We start from the raw sequence: 21,406 nt of genomic DNA, 5'->3' as shown, positions 1-21,406 counted from the left end.
AAAAGCCTACCAAAAACCAGCATTTGACTTTCAAGGAGGCTCAGGTTAGGAGCATACATTAGCAAAGTCAGTTGTTTTCTTCCTATCAGTCACCTTACCATAGAGCAGTCAGCATCAGTGTCTACACGTGTTGTGATGCAACAGCTTTATAATGCTCATTCCGATAGCTGTGTCAAATGTGCTTATCTGTTCCATAAGGCAGGATTGTTGGTTTCCTTTTCCAAAAGCATTTTGGGATACCTTTGGAAACTGGCAGATACATGAGACATAGCCTCATGTGTGTGCTCTTTTTGGTATAGCAAATCAATGAAGATATGTTCATACGTGCATGCCTGCATACATGCACATGTATATAAAAATGTAAACAAATCCAATTTATTAGCTAACTTTGTAGGTAAGATTTGAAGTACCTTACTTATTTTACAAGTTCATCGCTTGAAATGGCATCTAACACCTGTGCCTCCTTGGAAGTTCTCCATGAAACGGGACAGAAAAATATGGTCAGATTGTGCTTGCTTTTAGGCTTTTTCTGCCCTGGGCGTTTTTGCTGTTGGAACTGTGGATTGCTGACTACGAAAGTGGCTGATCAATTGAAGTTCAGTACATAAGCAAATCTCTGCATAAACAGTAGCTTCAGAAGCAGACTTTTAGTATGTAATGTGACTACATGAGAATGTATCTACATTGGTCCTTGTTTTTTAAAATTGGGATGGATTCTCTGTAGACAAAAATCACTAATTTTAGTACCAATGCAGCCACTGTCTTTCATTGGCTTTTGAACTTATGTTGTTAACGTACTATTATCTGCTCCTTGTATATAAGTAAAAATCAATGACTTTTGAGTAGATAGTGTGTTGTAGTGCCTTTGAATCAGTAGCTCTTTACAATCTGTTTGGTTTCTTGAATGCTTGCAAAGTGTCCGATAACCAAAGTTTCAACGGAATTAGTTTTGATTACAACTTAAAATCTCTGCCAAAATAGAGTTTGTCTGGCTAGCCTTGTAACTGTATCATACATAAATTAAAAATATTCATTGAAAGTTTTCATACACTGAGGAGATTGTATGCTTGTGTTGTAGTTAATAATTTATAAGCTGTAAGCAATGAATGACTTAGTATATTGGCTGTGGTTAAAATTTTAACTGTATACAATCTTGATTTTTAAAATGCAGGATATTTCTATTCTAATCCAATCTTGGCTTCTAAGCATATCTAAATTCCACTGTCTCAGTTCTGATCTTGAGTGCAAAGGTGTTGAAGGAATAGCAAGACAAGAAGTGTGATGAGGTAATTGTCAAGAGATGTTTTACTTACGAGTGTAAAGGTACAAAAAGATGTCCATAATGACCAAGGTTACCATGTATGTAGTGTGTATTTGGATTGAGTATTTCCTGAATTTCTTTTTCAGTTAGCAAAAACTGCTGGCTGTTAGTGGTGCTATCTCCATATTTATTAAGCTGTAACAGTTTGTTTGATAAGAGAAGGTAAGCTGTACGTGTTAGTGTAAAAAAAACGCATGAAGCATTTATGTTTTCTGTTGGTGCCTACTGAATCACAGCACTAGCACTTCTCTGATTTAGTGCTAGCCTTACATACATACCTGCTTTTTATCCTTCATTGAACAGGAAGCGTCTTGAGCAGAGACATAAGGAGTGGAGAACTGGATAAAGTTTGTTGTGACTGGTTAACAATAAATAAGGACTTGCTTTCTTATGAGAATCAAACGTTTTAATGCAGATTTTTCTGGCTGGATATTTCTGTGCAACAGTGCTCAGTTTGTGTTGACTTCAGCAGATCACTGCAGCTCCAAGGGAAGGTGTCTCTTAATAATGGGAATATATGGAAGCTGCAGCGTACCTCACTGCAGGAGTATGTCATAGCTTAGAGAGGCAGCTGAAGCTAACACTGTTGCATGTCTGTGAGATCCATTTGTCTGCTGTTCTTGTATTGTAACTCAAGAATATTTGATTTTTTCATTAGCATCTTAGTTTGGATCAGGAGTGTGCTACAGAAGTTAGCTCTGCTTACTGCAGTCTGGTTTACTGCAGTCTGGTTTTCATGTGGGAGTATGCTAACTGAATTCCTTTCGAATGAGGCCAGACTGGAAGATATGCTCAGGGAATGCACGTACGCCCATTAGAAATTGTAGTCCAGTATTTGGTCCTGTGAGCTGGTAGTCTAGTAGAACTAGTCTGATAGGAAGAAAAAAAAAAACGAACACAAACCAAAACCACCAAACTAAAAGCATGCACCTCCCAAAAAAAGCACAGCAAAAGCCGCAAACAAAACCCCAAGCCACCACCAACAAAAATCCGAAACACCATATTCCGTGACGGATACTCATTGTGGCCCTTGCATGCTTAGTGTTGGGTCTTGCAGTCTCGGCTCTACTGCTGATCGTATGTCTGCAGCAGCAAATAGTGTGTCCTGTTGTTCTCTCCCAGCTGCAGGCTGCTCCTGATCTCCCCAGGGCCGGGCTCTGCAAGCTTGCTGCTGTGTGTGCTGTGGCACGCCCAGAGTTTTAGGTCTGTGAGTCTTTGGATTTCACTTTTCCTTTCTGATGCCTTTAGGTCAGTCAGGGAGTGTGCAGGCATTAGACCAAATTGTTCATTTGTCTTGTCTGTCGTTAGATTATTTCATGTGTCTTTAATCTTAATAATGGTTTTCAGTAGTTGGAAAGACTGAGAAATATTTTTGTCAGAACTGGTTAGTTGGTAATTGCCTACTTTGAGAAGTTAAGCTACTCTTTTGTGGAAGTGTGGTATTTGAGCTAGTGTCAGTTAGAAAAAGAACTTTTAGGGAACTACAAGTTGTCTACAGAAGCTGGTAAGGATCAAAATGACGGTTCTGGGAGCTATTGAGCTTTGTGAGTTTAAACAAGCTGTGTTGATGAGATTGTCTTGTGGCAGCGTAACACTTGAAAAATACTAAAATTGCTTCTCTGCAGAAAAACTTCATTGTTGTAGAGAGATACTGGGCTTGTTACCGGTCTGAGTCAGTAGCTGTCATTTTATTGTTGAATGGGATGTTCTGTACTGTATTGACTGTTACTAGCAAGTCATTATTGATGAGCAAAAATAAGTAGTAGTTCAAAAAGGGAATTTAAGATCTCTCAGATGCTGCTGGGAGAGAGATCAGTGATGATACTAATTAATACTACTTATTCTCTAAATTAAGTTGATATGAATGAGAATTTTTCATGTGTTTTTAAATACCATAATTTTTAATATCTATTTCTGCTTCATTTCATGGAAATCTGTGATTAAAAATGTTTATTTTTATTCATTATGTTTCTATAGCACCTTAGCCTTGCTTAGACTAAGACTAAATATCTGAAATAATATTTTCTTTTTTATGATCTAATTTCAGATAATTTCTTGGTTTCCATGCAAGTGAGCTTTCTAGTTAAATTGACAGTGTTTTCTAGTGGTTGAGAGTTTGCACAAAAACGTGTGTTTGTCCAAGATGGAAGGCATAATTGTTGAAGGCATGTCTTTTCCCTAAAACCGCTGTGTAACTTGTCCATCCACTTTCAGATATTCTCAGTGCACTATTCCCTCTTGGAAATTATTTTCCATGTATTTGCAAATGCTTTGGATCTGCTAGAACCAAAATTCCCTTAATTCATTAAGTGAATATTCATTTCATCTTAGTGCTATTGACAGTTGCTACAACGTAGCGCTTACCCTCAAGAGTTCTTTACTTATTGTCTGCTTCATGGTGTTTTCTGCTTGCTTTGGTAGTCAGAGCATACTTTTATGTTCATGGGCAGTTGGTGAGGAGTTCTACTGAATTTTAACTAATTTGACTCTTTAAACCATTGTACCTGCAAGAATGTGGCTACACCTTACAGCTCAAGTTGTAATGACTCAGTGCTCATGGCCCTCTGTTTTACTGCTGTGAAGTAACATCAAGAACTTGCAGAGATTCTGTTTTGGTTCCTGAAACTAGTTTAATCATCAGTTCACAGACTGTTTGCTGCTATGTGGGAGCATTAACTTATTTCTGGATTCATGGATTGAGGGGGGGTATTTGTCCATTTAATAGTTATTTCTGTTGCAGTCTGTGTAATAGAGCCGTCATCTGAACTTCAGTGCCAGTAGCTAAGTTGTTATTCATATCCATTATAGCACCTTAGGAAGCCAAGGTAACTTGATACACCTTCTAGCTTAGCATTCGCAAACCTTTGCCTGTCATGTCCTTATGTGTATTTGGTTATTGAAATACTGCATTATTGGTGTTTTATTTTCTTACTGGTTATAGATTTCTTGCTGTCTGTGGCTTTGTACAATAATAGAGCAAGCTCTTGCTTAGGATAAGGCCTTAGATGGAAGGAGGGCGAATCACTTCCTCTTGTCCATAATGGAACTCCTGTTTTAGTGGGGGTTGCTACTTAGAATGTAAAGGTTTCAAATATATTTATAAACTGAAATAAATCATAAGGGTACTTCTAATAATGGAGGCATAAAGCTTTCTGTTTCTCTGATATGTTGGGAATTGCTTTGGTTGTCTAAACTGCATGCATTCAATGACATCAGAAGAAAAGACATGTACAGATGATCTGTATTTACATGTGTATACTTTCACACTTGGGCATCTTTAGTTCTCTTGAAATTTCAGTTCTTATTAGGATGCTGACAGGGTTATTCTGAAGCAACATGTAACTTGGCTGAATCCTCCACGTAAATTCTGACACTTTCTTGAATTGTTACAGATTCCTCTTCGTAAGAATCTCTGGTTCTGTTCTTGTTTGAGAACATCTTTGCTGGAAAGCAGCAGAGTTTGATTTTTGTTTTTGTACTGCTATTGTGCTTATTCTTTGTACTACATGCTAGTAAATCACCTTAAAATTCTTTTCTGGGGTAGAGACATTGTTGCAGGAAAGATTAATGTGTTTGTGTAAGCAAGTTGCCATGTGATTTAAAGGCTGTTAATTTATTTATAACTTTCAAAACTATATTCAAAGGCATGTATTGCTTCTCTTTCTTTCTGGAACGTTTTGTTCCAGGGATCAACTTTGTGGAGTAGTTCTAAATTCTTCAGCATAGAGAATAAAGAGTTCGGTAAAATTAATGGACTGTTTTCTAAGGAGATGCGCTGTTGTGGGTCCCATTTTATTAACTACTTTCTTGTACTGCATCATGGTTTTTTTTTGTTTTTTTGTCTTCTCCTTAGTTTATAGATTCAAAAATATACAGTTAAGGAGCTTGCAAGGAACCCTTTTTGACAGCAGAGACTTGCCTGCATGTTTTGCAGCTGACGCCCACAGGAGTATACCACCCACTGTGGAATGACAGATTTCCTATAGGAATCACTAACACTTGGCATCTTCCCAAATGTGCCACAGATACTGTGTCAATGGTAACACAGTTACATAGCTTAAATGTTCCTGAAAACTTTAGTGCAGGACCTAAATCTGTGTATCTTAGTGACCTAAGGTGATTGGCAATGCTTCACATTCTGCTTACATTGTTATTTTGAAATTATGTTTTGGTCTCTATACTGAGGTGTATTTAAAGAAGCACATGGGTTATATGTTCACGCAGGGATGAAGATTTTTGTACTATTTTGAAGACTTCTAACTCCTAGAACTATGAGTCTTTCATATCAGGACAGTTGTTTTTGTTAACCAATATTATATGAATTGTAAAAACTTACAGTCTAGAAAACAGCCAAAGAGAATGTTACTTAGCACTTAAAACATCACATGTTTATCAGAGGGCCACGTTTTTTTCATGCTTAGGGAACTACTCACATCAGAGCTAGCACCTTTTTCTCTGAAGAGAGAGGATGCATGTCCAGGCATGTTCGGTATGGATTTATAGGTTGCTGTAGGCAGCCTTGTCTGAGCTAGGGTTTCTACACGTGAAAGCTGTCATAGTCTGTCTGTTACCAAAAAGATCCTCCATCTTTGCAGTGTAACTCTGAAAGTGGGTATAATCAAGCGTTGCCTCAGAGCAAAGGCTTGTGTTGCCTGTACTAGATGTGATATAGCCTTGGGGAAATACCCTGTCTAACATTCATTTAGTGGCTACCTCGACTACTGTACCTCACCCAACCCCTCCCACTGAGCACTGGCACAGGTGGCCCAGAAAGCCTGTGGAGTCTTCGTCCTTGGAGATCTTCAAAAGCCATCTGGACACAGAACTGGGCAGCCTGCTATAGGTGGCCCTGCTTGAGCCGGGGTGGTTGGAACAGATGACCTCAAGAGGACCCTCGCCAACTCAAACATTCCATGATTCTATGAAAAAAGCTTTTTAATATGGAAGAAGAACAAAAAAAAAGGAAGAGCTGGATTTTGGGGGAACATGAAAGGAGTGGTAAGAACAGTGTTAATTCCACTTAAGATAAAGGGCTTTTCTCTGGTATCAAAGCTGTTTTTAATTTATACTGAGCTTCCAGATTGCTACTTCTATCTGTTGCTCCTTATAGCAAGTAGCTAAACTTGGGTTGGTCCTACTTTGCAAGACTGATAAAAATACAATTATAACACACTTGTATCTTTTAAGAAAAATTGTTTTTTTGCTAATAGCCTACACTTTTTTGTTTTGTCTTCTTTGAAATAGCTTGTCCCATTGGGGGGGGGGGGGGGCTGGTGGGTGAGAGCAAATGGGAGAGATGGAAAATGCTTAAAGTAATAAAGATACAAAAAAAAGGCTGTAGAGTATATACTGCGTGCCTAACCCTGATATATTTGCCTTCTAGATCTCTCCTTCAGAATGATTTTGTTAAAATAGACAGTAAATTATATGTGTTTCTTACTATTTTACATACAATATGTATATTATATAAACATAAATATCATCGAGTTTGTTTACCAAAACTGAATTTTCTTCTGTTGAGAGTGAAAGGGAATTCAGTTTGTGTTGTCTATTGGTGTATGTAATCACAAATTCGTTATTGCTATATGAAAGACTGTGTCGTCTTTGGTGAAGAATGGGCAACGTTTTCCACCCTTTCCCTGGTCTTTCATTCAGGAAGCAAGGATATTTAAACTTCATCATGGGCAAGTGAGATACAATTAAAAATGTTTATAACATTTTCAGGATTTAGATACCAAACTCTAAGTAAGTGATTCTTGTAAGAACTCGCAATCCTTACAGTCTTGTAAGATCTGCTAGAACAGCTGACAATCTCGTTTGACCACGATTAATTTACTGGGGGAGATGAACAATTTCATGTGCCAGGGTGTGACTTAGGAAGGCGAAACAGGCAATCTTAATGTGGTAGGCGAAGTTCACTTCATGTATGATTTTGGGCAATACATGGAATACACTGGTAACAATAACTTGTCTGTTGTCTAGTTAGGAACAAAATGTTTAATGCGTCTACCAGGCACTTGAGCTAGTCACCATATCAAGAAACAGTTGTAGAGCTTAGTGGAGCTTCTGGGTAGGGAACCAAGTATTGCACTAAAAACTTGTTTTTTACTATTCCTTGGTGCGTTCTAGCAGATTGTCTGTAGTCTATTACCTTAGTTCACATAAAGATACACTTGGACCATCTACCAAGTGCATATGCTAGTGTATTCTAATTATGTTGAAACTATTAAATAAACTTTCTCTTTTGTAACTTTCCACTAGAATGATTAAGATAGTGTTTTCTTAAACTGAAGTAACTGGTTATTCTGGAAAATAAGGATGCTGTCTGAAGACTGAACATCTCAAAACTTGTTGTGCTACAGTTCTTGTTCAATGACAGAATCTAGGTCAAGTTCTCCTTGAATTCAAGAAGATCTTGTATTAAGAAAAGTACAACAAATGTGAGAAGAGAAAGTTCTCTGTACACTAATTTTGTAGGTGGGGCTGGAGGGTAGCTTGTATATGATAAATATTTCATTCTTGTTTTTCGTGGTTTTGAATCGGGATAATTTCCTGTAGTTCTGCAGATAACTGTCTTACTGCATATAGGGTTTTTTAGTATTAATATTGGTATTTCTTAATCGTCGTTCTCTGTTTTAATTATGCCCACACTTCTGTTATTACTAAATATTAGAAGTAAATGTTTCTTCTAACAACTGTCAGGTGCTAGATAGCACTTCTGAAAAATATGAGCATGGTGAGCTCATGGTGGATATTTATTTGGATTTTATTTTTTAGGACCATGTTCTTTTGAGCATGTTCTTCTAAGTGCTGAGATTTTTTTACAGAGTTTCTGTGAGAACTATCTAATTTATGTAGGATCTCTGAAGTTTTTCACCAGTGCAGATGAAGATGACTCTTGCATCCTGTAACTGTTTGACAAGCGTTATTTATCAAGTACAAAGGAAATTGATTAGCTGTGGAGCAGAATTGTGTAAAATTGAATTCAGAACCATTTTCTGTTTTTTTGGTAATAAAATGATTACTGAAAGAATTCCATCTGAAGACTGTTGAAAGCTGGCTGCAGTTTATGATATAATGGATAAAATCTGCATCCTTGGCCTTCCAACAACCTTTACACCAGCAGATGGTGGGCGTAAAGATGTCATTCATCATTTATTTACAATGGGCTTTATTTATTCTAGTGTCAACAGCTGCCCCAGGGAGCGGGTTATTGAATTCAAATGTGAAGCTCTGGGTTATTTGCTTCCTTTCAAATTTGTCTTCAGAGCTTAGTTGCTAGGAGTCCATTCTGTGCTCTAATAATGATTCATGTATTGTGAAGCCATTCAGTAAATTGGGTTGTCAGGGATTGCCAAAAAAGGTTTAGAGGTCTTGTTCCATTTTTTTTTTTTTTTTTTTTCTTTTCTTTAACAGCACTCTGGTTGGTGTCCTCCTTATGTGCTTTCTCTTGCTAATGTTAGAGACTTTGTCCCGAGTTGTCCCCTCTCTGATTTCCTCCCCATACTCCTTCTTGTCCACGTCCTCTCAAAAGTAGATTTCTTTGATTCTAGGTTTGTGGGTTTTGGCACCAAAAAATAAATCTGAGATATGAAATAACGAAACTTTGTCTTCTACAGGCAGGGCAGGAGTCCTTCCGTTCCATCACAAGGTCATACTACAGAGGGGCAGCAGGGGCTTTACTAGTGTATGACATTACAAGGTGAGAATGCCGAGGAGGTGTAACTGGATTAAAACTATATGTCTTTGTAGAATTGTGCTGTGGTATATAGCAGTGTTAAAATGTAACTTGTGGTTTGTCTTTTTGTGTAGATATTTGTAGTCTAAAGTTTTGCCAACTTTCCTTAGTGCTCAAAATCAAGATATAGCCTAGGTAACCTATATACTTTCAATTTTTCTCTGTATAGTGGTTGAGGAAAAAATATACATAAAGTCTCAGGAAGAATGAAATAAAATATTTTTATAAATTGTTTGACCATGAACCTCTGGATTACCTTTATTGAAAAAGACCTTAATATATTTCATGAATTTCTTTCTAGTGTGTTTATTACTAGGAGCTATAATTTTTTCTTTATTTATAGCAGATTTTTTTACTGAAGTGCCATTCTGCAAGAGAGTGAAGTAGTAAAACATCAAAGTTTGGTTACATAAAAATACCATGAAACTTCTACCATTGCTGTGTTTATGAGGTTGGGAAAATACAGGTCTTGGCATGATTTTTGCAGCAGCTGTTCAGAAGTGACTAAGGTTTTCCTGTTTTATTGAATAAAGCCTCTATACAATTTGTTATCTGCAAACCTGTGGGTACTGTGGCTCATTTATGAAAATACTGAGGCTCCAAAATCCTCTTGGGATGCGTGGCTCCCTTAGTGGATCTTGAGTCTTGTTGCTGAATTAAGCAATAACTTTCACTAGAGATTTTTGAAGCATTTTTCTTTTTGTTCCCGATTTATTTTTAAATATCAGGAAGCAATGTATTCTTTCTACTGGATTTCCAGCAAATGAATCTTGATTCTTAAATAGATGGGTTTACTCTTGTGAAATCTTAAGCTCTTTACAACATGTGATCTAATATTTAGTTTACACGTTCTGTAAAATGTGTAACATGCCATATTAGCGTACCTTACTTTAAAAGACTTTGCTTCTAAATTCATTATTCAGTTTATAAACTCACAGAAAATTGTCAACCATTTTCTGCCTTCTGCCTTCAGTAGAACAAATATTACTGTATGAGTATGTGATTATTTGTAGTGCTTGAATTGGTTGAGGCAGTTAGGGACTTTTAAAATTCCGTTCAGCAGATTTTATGTGTATATAAAATTACAGATTCTTACCGCTAGAAGAATCCTCTTTATGCTTTGTAGCAATCATGTTTTCAATTACTTTTTAGGCAGAGTTCATTAATGCTCCTTGTTTGCTAAATTTTTGTTCACCTATTCTCCTTCTCACAAAGGGATTACTAGCTTTTATCCCTAGAGCATGTGTACTAATAAATGAATTGGTTACTCAAGTAGAGACACTGACTAACAGAAGGGAAAGATTTCTTGAAATGCTTTTAATTTTCATTCCCTTCCCTACATAGGAGGGACACTTTCAACCACTTGACAACCTGGTTAGAAGATGCTCGTCAGCATTCCAATTCCAATATGGTTATAATGCTTATTGGAAATAAAAGGTAAAATTTAACCAGTTATGATTTTGTAAGTGGTAAAGATATATGACTTCTCTGGATTTCAGCTTTTGTGTTTTTCTTATTTGTAGACAGTATGTTAACTTTAAATTACTTTCAGTCACTGGACATCATTCTACGGTGAATCTGAAACCTTTCCTTTTCCAATTAGCGTAATACAATGTGGAGCACATGTGGATCAACTACCTTATGTTCTAAGTACCTTTTTTAGAAGTAATTTTATTTTAAAAGGATTGACTGTGAATGCATGAAGTCATGGATTATATTAATTATTTTTCTCATTACGTTTTTTTACATCTGGAATCATCATTTAGAAGCACCTAGATATCTCCCTTATAGTGAGAATATGACTCTTAATTTCAGGTGTTCTTAAAGTGCTTTAGTTTTTAGTTAAGAATGTCATTTAAAAAAAAAAGCCCATACTACAGGATTCACTTCAAAAACTTTTCTCAAATGTAAAAAGTGTGTACCTTGATAATTATGAGACATCTCTGAATTCTAAGCCTGTTTCATGGGATTGAGGGCAGAGAATGATTTTTCACCGTTTCCTGGTGAATTCAGGCTGCTCGTAGACACTGGGTGATGAAAAGACATCCGAAGGTTTTGGAAGTGTATTATCCAATTTGTAAATTATTATTTACTTGCTCTTCTCATCAGCTAGACTGTCCAAAGTTCTAAAATGGTTCCCCATTGATGCTGAAACTTTGATCTGTATTAAAGGTGTTTATAAAAACACATCAGTGAATACATTAAATTTATATGTAATTTTTCTAATTTTTCTAATTCTTGAACCAGTGAACTGTAGCATCGTGGCTACATTTTTTTGCTGGATGTAGGGTTTTTCCAAATACCGAAAGCATCAGCTCAGAATTTAATAACCCATTAGTTATGGGCCTTCACCTGATTAACCTTAATTTGTATCCATGCCTCAGCAATTCTTGAAGGTATAGGTGCCAGATGAAATAATGGTGTGTATGCTTATCCCTTAAAATGTAGTGAACAGTCAGATCATTTCTTAAATAGTACTGAGAAACAGCCATGAGGTAAAGAGAGTTTGGTTTTGCTACTTTGGCCTGTTCACCTCTTATTCTCTTCTTCTCCCTCTTCTCCCTGATATTTTCCTCCCTCTTCCCCCCACCCTCTACCTCCCCCTGAAAAGCATGTTAAGCATTAAGTAATTGTGAAGCTTTTCCACATTTTTATACATAATTTGGAAAATCACTAACAATGTTCTTTTTTAATTGAGGAATGTGAGAACTATAGTCTTCACAAATTAATGTAAAAATGTAATCTCTTTTATTAAATGAAGCTTTGGTAAGCCCATGATGTCCCTGACCAACTGTTTCTATGCTTACATGAGTAAAAACACGGCACTGAGAGAAACAGTAAAGTGTACTGTTTACTTCAGATAAGTATTACATACGTTTGCATACTTACTTGACATCTGTAACGATTCTTGATTTTTCTTAGCTGTTAAACTCAATTTTTCTGTCTTGCATTCTGCTGATGCAGACTATACCACATGATTGTATGCTGTAATATGCTGCTTGGCAGCCAGTTCAGTAATTTCCAGTTACAACTAGGTTTTATTCAAACAATAAATAAATTATGTATTGTAAGTTACAGATTAAGGTGCCACATGGAGTAAAAGTTCTTTAAGAAGCTTTTTAAAGGGGATTATTTTCAAGCCTCAAAGAGGAGGACAGGAAGAAAACTCTCTCGTTTATATTGCATTATCCTGAAAGTGTGTTACAGGAGTTCTTATGGTAGAGTACAGTACTGGACGTGGATGGAAGGAAGAAAGTGTATGCTAGCATGTTTTTGAAGGAATAAATTTTGTTCTTATGGGTCCCCAAAGTGCACTTGGTATACATTTGTAGTACTGACTTATTGCTGGATTTGAAGTGTTGAGAATTTAATCTGAAATATAATAGCTTTTTTGAAAACATTGCACATACTAGTGTTAAAACATGACAAATACTCTACTTGATCTTCTTTCCAGAACAAAACATAGCTATATTGATCTAGTAAGACCAAATGCTTCGAATTATTGGAATGGAGAGAGGAAGACAACTGTGGTTAGTAGAAGCAGTTAAAGCTCTTTAAGAATATGTTTAGATATCAGTAGTGAGTTTTGACTGGATTATCACTGCAGTTTTCGATGCAGCTGCACTGTTTCAAGTCAAAAGAGTTTATTTCTGTTCTATCATGGAGATAACACTGTAGTGAATCAAGGTTTTAGATGAGATATTTTTGAGGGTAGAATGGTAGCAGCAAATGAGGACATTGCTCAAGTTCAAAAATACAATGTCAGATAGCTACTTCAGGGCAGTGAGAATGAGCACCTTATTAAGATCGCTTAAGCCTGAGGCTGAGATACTGGGAATGCTTATGTATAATGAACATCAACTTTAAAATAGTTTTGAGAGGACATTTCTTGTATCTTTATCTTCAAATGCTCCATGTTTAAATTATGTGCTGAATTGTCTTGACTCTGTAATTCATCTGAGCTAGCACGTAGATCTAAAAATAACAAAAACCTGCTTTGCTGCCAAATAGATGCCACAGTGAGTATCATTTATTTTTAATACATGTATAATTGCAAGGATGGCAGCACTGAAGGTCAGTATGATCCTTATTACTGGTATTCTGGCTGCAAATTAAACCTTTGTATTTTCATGCTGTTTAATTTAAAAATGTGTATCTGAGAAGATATTTTTACATGCACAGCTTAAATGAAACTTTTAGATACATGTTATATTTATTATTTACATATAAATGTAGCATTGTTATTGCTCAAGATGTAATATACTTGCAAAGAAGTACAAACTGTGTGCTCCTTGCTCCTAAAGAACCTTTGAAAAATAAGAGTGAAATGCTTATGTGTCTATTTGACTTACAGAAGCGAATTTGTCTTTAGTTGTCCAGTCCAAGAGGGGGTTTATTCCTGTCCTTTTGTGTAATATTTAACTTGCATCTAAACTGCTTGGAAAGCAGGAAACAAGAAATTGTATAATGGTGACTTCAAATCCTTCTGCGGTTAGAGAGCCAGGCCTGGAGTTTCAAAACTTAAATGCTAGCTTGTTGGGAGAGAACAGCTGATGTAGTTCAAAATAACTTATTTTTGCTTTCAAGTCTTTTTATCAGAACAGAAATTGACTGTATGAAGTTTTGTTACTGAATAGAAAAAATGAACTTTATTTTTACAAGTATTTTTAATATTATTATGGAATTATTTATGAAACTCCCTTGTCAGTTCAGCTTTACAGTGTGGATTGGTAGATAACATTATACTGGAAAAAAAGTGATATTTACCTAAAATGACAAAGTCTAAAGTTAGCATTCAAGGAATAGCTAGATAATACACATGCATCCTGTTGAAAGCCGTTTCATGAAATCTTCAGTAAAATCTTTGTCAGCTAGAATTGGTAGCTCAAGCAACTGTGATGTTTGTAGCTATTACGTATACTCTAAGTGCAAGGCTTACAATAATTCTGCTTTGTGTAAGGGCATGAAGAGACATTCGTAGGTATGTAATGGGGGCTCTTGGCTTATAAGCATGTCTCTGAAAAATAATATGTACATGGACAGCTTAGACCGTGTAACTAACTTTTTTTTTCCTATCTTAGTGATTTAGAATCTAGACGAGAAGTCAAGAAAGAGGAAGGTGAAGCATTTGCACGAGAACATGGACTTATCTTTATGGAGACATCTGCCAAAACTGCTTCCAATGTAGAGGAGGTAACTTTGCTCAACACTGCTATTATAGTAAAACAGTGGTTTTGACTTTCACTTTATTTGTACAGATACTGTTCCTCTAGGTTTTGATTCCTTAACTTGAATTAACTACTCTTTATTTTATGAGAAAGACAATGCCTATGTTGTACCTGATTACGTAGGACTAATTATATTGCTGAGACCCTAGTAATTACTATACTTATTTACTTTTTTGAATATTTGATCAGAGAGATGGGTACTTCTTTCTGCCCTGAAATCTAAAAAGTAAGACTAGAATAGGTTTGCTAGTCCAAAGCAAGGCAAGTTATTGGTATCCTTGGCAGATGTCAGTCTGAACTGTTCTAAAGACCTCTCATATTACACAAGCTCTTCAGAGCAATCTGTTGCAGTGCTTTGGTATTTGTATTGTTGCCATCTTTCCCCTCCGCTACCTAGCAGGAATCTTCTTTGCTGCAATTCACGCATGCAGTTTCTGTTCCTGTCCTCTACAGAGTTGCTGAAGAGGTAGTTATCTTGGTTGCTGTAGCCTGCTATGTATTTGAGTAAGTTTTTCACTCTTTGCTACTTTAAAGAACTTAGTCTTTTGAAGTTTTGCTTATAGTTCATATTTCTGGACATATGTGAGTTTTTACATGTCTCGACTTACTGCCCATCTTTCTTGAAGGGTGGTTGTGGTGGGTTGACCTCAGCCAGCAACTGAGTGCCCATCCAGTTGCTTGCTCAGCCCTCCTGTCCAGTGGGATGGGGGAAAGAACCAGAAGAGCCAAAGCGAGAAAAACTCAGATGGAGATAGAGTTTAATAGATGAAGAAAAGAGATAGAGGGATGAGTGATGGAAAGGCAGTCACTCACAACTTCCCACAAATGGATTGATTGCCAGCCAGTGTCTGACCAACAGCTCCTTTGGAAAGACTGCCCTATGGTTTTTATTGTTGAGCATGATGTCCTATAATACGAAATATCCCTGCAGCCAGTTCTGGTCAGCTGCCCTGGCTGTTTCTGCCACTGCCAGATTTTGCCTACCCTTAAGCCTAATCACTGTGGAAGCAGAATAAGAAACAAAAAGCATTGACACAGTGTAAGCATTGCTCAGCAGTAGCTAAAACGTTGGTGTGTTATCAACACTGTTTTAGTTACAGATGCAAAACACAGCACCATACAGGCTGCTGTAATGAAAACTAACTCTGTCCTAGCCAGATACGGTACAGTGGTGGACAAACTTCAACTTACTGACACCTGCTGGAAATACAACACAGCAGAGAGGAAACAGTCTAGGAGGTTCCTGGAGTGTGTGTGAGATAACATCACCACGACCGTGAACTCCATCATTTCATGGTCACTAAGCCCAAGACAGCCTCTGACAACCACACCTCCCACCAGTCCTTCTCTGTTAGTAAACAGCAGGTCTAGCGAGGCACCTCCCCTGGTTGGCTTACTTACCAGCTGCGTCAGGAAGTTAAGAGGGGGGTCAGCAAAACCACCTCCATGGACTTTCAGAGGGCAGACTTTGGCCTGTTCAGGACGCTGGTTGAGAGGGTCCCCTGGGAGAGAGTGCTAAAGAGCAAAGGGGTTCAGGAAGGTTGGACATTCTTCAAGGAGAAAGTCTTAAAGGCACAGGAGCAAGCTGTCCCCATGTGCCACAAGACCAACCGGTTGGGAAGGCGACTGGCCTGGCTGAACAGGGAACTCTTGCTGGGACTCAGGAAAAAAAGGAGGGTCTACCACCTATGGAAGAAAGGGCAGGCAACTCAAGATGAGTACAGGGGTCTCATTAGGTCATGCAGAGAGGAAATTAGAAAGGCAAAAGCCCAGCTTGAACCCAGGCTGGCCACTGTTGTAAAAGACAACAAAAAATGTTTTGACAAATAAAGCAACAACAAAAAGAGGGCCAAGGAGAGTCTCTGCCCCTTATTGGATGAGAGGGGGATTATTGCCAACAAGGATGAGGAAAAGGCTGAGGTACTTAATGCCTTCTTCACCTCAGTCTTTAGTAGTCAGACTGGTAATTCCTAGGGTAGTCAGCCCCCAGTGCTGGAAGATAGGAAAGGAGAGCAGAACAAACCTCCCATAATCCAGGAGGAAGCAGGTGATGACCTGCTGTGCCACCTGGACACTTACAAGTCTATGGGGCCAGATGGGATCCACCCAAGAGTGCTGAGGGAACTGGCGGAGGAGCTGGCCAAGCCACTCTCCATCACCTATCAGCAGTCCTGGCCAGCAGGGGAGGTCCCAGATGACTGGAGGATCGCCAGTGTAACACCCATCTACAAGAAGGGCTGGAAGGAGGATCCTGGGAATTACAGGCCTGTCAGGCTGACCTCAGTGCCGGGCAAGATTATGGAGCGATTCATCCTGAGTGCACTCACTGGGTGTGTGAAGGACAACCAGGGGATCAGGCCCAGCCAGCATGGGCTCATGAAAGGCAGGTCCTGCTTGACCAACCTGATCTCCTGCTATGACCAGGTGACCCACCTAGCGGATGAGGGAAAGGCTGTGGATGTTGTCTGCCTGGACTTTAGTAAGGCCTTTGACACTGTTCCCCACAGCATCCTCCTGGAGAAACCAGCTGCCCATGGTTTGGACGGGAGTACTCTTCGCTGGATAAAGAACTGGCTGAATGGCCAAGTGCAGAGAGTGGTGGTGAATGGAGTTAAATCCAGCTGGTGGCTGGTCACGAGTGGTGTTCCCCAGGGCTCAGTTTTGGGTCCGGTCTTGTTTAACATCTTTATCAATGATCTGGATGAGGGGATTGAGTGCTCCCTCGGTAAGTTTGCAGATGACACCAAGCTGGGCGGGAGTGTCAATCTGCTTGAGGGTAGGAAGGGTCTGCAGAGGGATCTGGACAGGCTGGATCGAGGGCAACTGTATGAGGTTCAACAAGGCCAAATGCTGGGTCCTGCACTTGGGTCACAACAACCCCATGCAATGCTACTGGCTTGGGGAAAAGTGGCTGGAAAACTGCCCAGCAGAAAAGGGCCTGGGGGTATTGGTTGACAGCCGGCTGAACATGAACCAGCAGTGTGCACAGGTGGCCAAGAAGGCCAGTGGCATCCTGGCTTGTATCAGGAACAGTGTGGCCATCAGGAGCAGGGAGGTGATCATGCCCCTGTACTGGGCACTGGTGAGGCCACACCTTGAGTACTGTGTTCAGTTTTGGGCCCCTCACTGCAAGACAGATGTTGAGGTGCTGGAGCGTGTCCAGAGAAGGGCAATGAGGTTGGTGAGGGGTCTGGAGAACAAGTCTTATGAGGAGGGGCTGAGGGAGCTGGGGCTGTTTAGTCTGGAGAAGAGGAGGCTGAGGCGAGACCTTATTGCTGTCTACAACTACCTGAAAGGAGGTTGTAGCGAGGCAGGTGTTTGTCTCTTCTCCCAGATAACTAGCAATAGGATGAGAGACAATGGCCTTCAAGTTGCGTCAAGGGAGGTTTAGATTGGATGCTAGGAAAAATTTCTTTACTGAAAGAGTGGTCGGACATTGGAACAGGCTGCCCAGGGGAATGGTGGAGTCCCCATCCCTGGAGGTGTTAAAAAACCGTGTAGATAAGGCACTTCAGGACATGGTTTAGTAGGCATGGTGCTGTTGGGCTGATGGTTGGACTCTTAGAGGTCTTTTCCAGCCTATGATTCTATGATTCCGCTCCAGCTGAGATGTTAATGCTGTGTAAAGCAGAAAGATTGCTTCACGTGTCTTTCAGGCCCATACTCATTTTATAGATCCACACTTAATAACTTTTTTTAGAATAGCATGACCATAGTTCAGCTTGTCACACTACATAATCTTCCTCTTTTCCAAAATTGTCCTAAATGCAAAATGGTGGACAACCGATGAGGTATTCTTTTAGTTGTAAAGCCTTCTAGTTTTGAAATATTTAGTATTTTTTAAAGGTTATAGGAAGAGTAACAAATAGTTTTCATTGACTTCATTCTGATTTGTTACTACCAGATTCTAACATTAGCACCTATCTCCAGGTGAAAAAATACATGCTAGTGAAGGATTTGTCCGGTACCTAATGCATCTCTGATTATCAGGAGGAAAATGAGCATAAAGTTCTTTGTCAAAAAAGTTCACATTGAATCCTCTTCTGATAGTACATGCATGCAATCACTCACTTGTATCAACTGTCTAATTCTCATGGAGAAGCTTTAGGGAATAATTCTTTTTAGTGACAATCAAATGCATTCCTTAAATGGTGTTCTCAGTCAACACTAAAAGAGGTGGCGTGATCTAGAATAGTTAGAGCTGAAGGAGCAAAATCTTCATGTTTGACACAGTAAAAAGAAGTGAGGAGAAACAGTAGGCACGGTAGGTGAAAGATACCACTTTGTGGACAAAAGAAACCATTTTAATTTTTATGCTGATTCTGGACTGTTCAGTGTCAGAAAAACATGAATGAGGAAAGAAATCATGTGGAATGGGCAACGTTTGAGGAAAGAACAAGAAATACGTAAAATGGAGGCAAATCTAGCAAGTCTTCAATGCTCCACTTCAGGACTAGAAAGAAATGATAGTTTTGTAAGTGCCTGAGGATGTAGAAACTGAACAGGAAGAACAACATTGGAGGTAATTCAGCTAATATTAGATTAAATTTTAAGCAGAAGAAATCTGTAGCCCTGTGTCTACAAATGTTATCTTACATGGTGGCAATGGGGGACGTTTTTACTGGCTTCTTTGGGAAACTAAGGCTTAAGAAAATAATACCGTTGAATTTTTGCACTGATGGAAATACCCTGGGTCTAAGAAGCTGAACATTGCAGATCTCTGACTTTGCATCTGGATTATTATATCAGAACTTTTCACATGCATTTGTATTAAAAGCTTTGAAGCAGACACTTTCTTCTACTTGCCTAGATTTCAGATAAATTGTTAAAATACTTTTTATACATTTTATTTGAGCCTTGGAATGGTCATCTTTTGGAAAGGTACTAGACACTTGAGACAGAACTGTTGGGTTCTCTCTAATCATGTGGAGTTTATTGGGGGATGAGAGGAAAAGAAGCTATGAGGTTGGAGGGGGAAGGAATATCCCCTTAATTACTCAGCAGCATTTTTAATCTATGCTGTTAAATCACTGGTGACGATGGTATATCATGCATGGGTTACGCAGTTAACCATTACAAAGTCAGGATACCTGTAGAAATCTTTGAAGTCAAGCATGTCCTAATAAGATACAGCATCAGCAGTGTTGAAAGAGCCAGTGATTTTACTTGAGAGAAGGATATAGCTCCGGAACAAAATGATAAATGTAGATTCTGACTAGCTAGCAGCAAAGACTTATGCAAACAAAAGTTTACATATATACAGCTTCAGAAATATTTAAGAATTGTGTGTGCCTATTAGGCCTCTGTTCTTTATATTTAATGAAGTCTTATAGAATGATAAAACTAACATTTAATATTCATTTTTAATTCAGTTATCAGCCTTCTGTCCTTCTTACCCATCAACAGGAAATAGCCGTCAAAAAAATCTGCTTTGGAGAAAGACGCTATTACTGTCAGGCACATGCCCATTGTACATATGGAAATGCATAGATGTAACAGGCTAGAACATTCCCAGATAACAACTGGTGTCTTGTTTCCTCTTTCCCTTCCCAAAGGAGGGATTTTACCATACTGAGATCATGTAGTTGATTAATAAAGCCTTGGCCTGCTGCATTTGTGCCTGTGTTGTGTTGCTTAGTAGTTGCTATACAAAACAAAGTAGTAATGGAAGCGCATTTCTGGGTGTTGAAGGAAATAATTTAAGTGTGATTGCCAGGAAAAGTGACAACAAAGAAGCTACACAATATCCAGTAACAGGGCTTAAACTGTTCTTCCACCAATATAAGAGAAATAGATCCAACTTTGAGGTGTCTGTCCAAACTACAATTAGGAAGAATATCAATTTTTCCTGGCCAAACGTTTTGCAGTTTCAATTGTTGTGTGTTCTCATTACAGAGCTGGTTTTCGAATTTTGCTTTCTGAATCTGAGGCAAAAGTACTCACAGCAAAAGAATCAAGACTGTTCAGGGTTTGGAAATAATCATCTTGGATTGTTCATGGAAGCCCTTCCTCAAATTGCTTGAATTCTGTAGCCTATTTCATATAGGGAAGCAGTCTGTCTCCTTATAAACATACATGGCTGCTCTAAATACTAGTCACCACAATTTTTTTTTATTTGAACAAAAAATGCTTTAACGCGTGCTTTTAGAGTAGAAAATGGGATAAAGTCATCATCTTTAGGATGGCTCCTTGTATCAGTAATCTCTGAAGTAGTAAGGGAAGTTTTCCAGGCAGTTTTGAAAATCTTCTGAGGTAATTCTTCATGGAAAAAATCAAAACTTCAGAAGTGTTCTGAATTAAATAACTGTGCTTTGTAAAAAAGCAAGGTTACAGCAATCTTTCTTTTTTTCTGAAGTGCTCACACTGCGTTTTTCAAGTCTTTTTAGTTTCTAAAGGATGGATTAATTCTCATAGAACTTTTGGTTGACATCAGTAAGTCTCACCACTGTACATTTTCTTTCCTGCAGGTGTAAAGAAACTCTATAGTGAGTGTTTTTTGCCCATTTTAATTATTCTGGAGACACTGTTAGCTGTACAGGTTACTGTATTGTTCTCAGTCCCACACAGTTAGTGGGTTATCTAGCCACAGTCCACATTTTCTGAACAGCTACTTTGGTAGGGACACTGCCTTGTATACTATCAAATTTGGCCTGTTCACTTGGGAAGCTTAGGCTGCTTACCGCATGAGCATTTCTACAGCATCTGGTTCAAGATCTGGCATGCTTTTCTTAACTTAATATCGTACCTAGTCTGTGTCCATACTAATACCTGGTCCTGCAGCAACAGGGTGAGTAACTGTGTGGCTCTTACAGGACGAGTACCACGTTCTTGTCATGGGGGGATTCAGGAGGGGCAATGTGGCAGTATAAATTGGTGGTGCTACCTAAGTTAACAGACAGATCTGCATCGCAGAGCACAGGCAGATAGTCGTAAAAGTCTTGTGGTCCTAGTCATAGCCATTCAGTGTACAGACTGTTTGCATTTCATGCAGATTTAATACTGCAACACATAAGCACATGAGCACGTCTCCTGCGTTGTGCCAGGAACAGCTAAATGGCCAGAGGAGACTTTTTTCCTAATGCACTTTTTCACCTCTAGTTGAAAATACATGTTTGTCAG

General features: G+C 38.6%; 1 protein-coding gene across 1 annotated transcript in view; it reads left to right on the top strand.

Annotated features, from left to right (window-relative positions):
- Positions 1-21,406, top strand: part of RAB2A (RAB2A, member RAS oncogene family) — a 49,185-nt gene that overhangs the window by 16,411 nt on the left and 11,368 nt on the right. The window contains exons 4-6 of the mRNA XM_075416098.1: positions 8,941-9,023; positions 10,404-10,496; positions 14,141-14,252. Of these exons, the coding sequence (XP_075272213.1) occupies positions 8,941-9,023; positions 10,404-10,496; positions 14,141-14,252 (288 nt within the window). The remainder of the gene's footprint in view (positions 1-8,940; positions 9,024-10,403; positions 10,497-14,140; positions 14,253-21,406) is intronic.

Source organism: Opisthocomus hoazin, chromosome 3, assembly GCF_030867145.1.
Source record: "Opisthocomus hoazin isolate bOpiHoa1 chromosome 3, bOpiHoa1.hap1, whole genome shotgun sequence".
Taxonomy (NCBI): Eukaryota; Metazoa; Chordata; class Aves; order Opisthocomiformes; family Opisthocomidae; genus Opisthocomus; species Opisthocomus hoazin.
The sequence above is the reverse complement of the archived record's forward strand: the minus strand, read 5'-3'. Positions and strand labels throughout refer to the sequence as shown.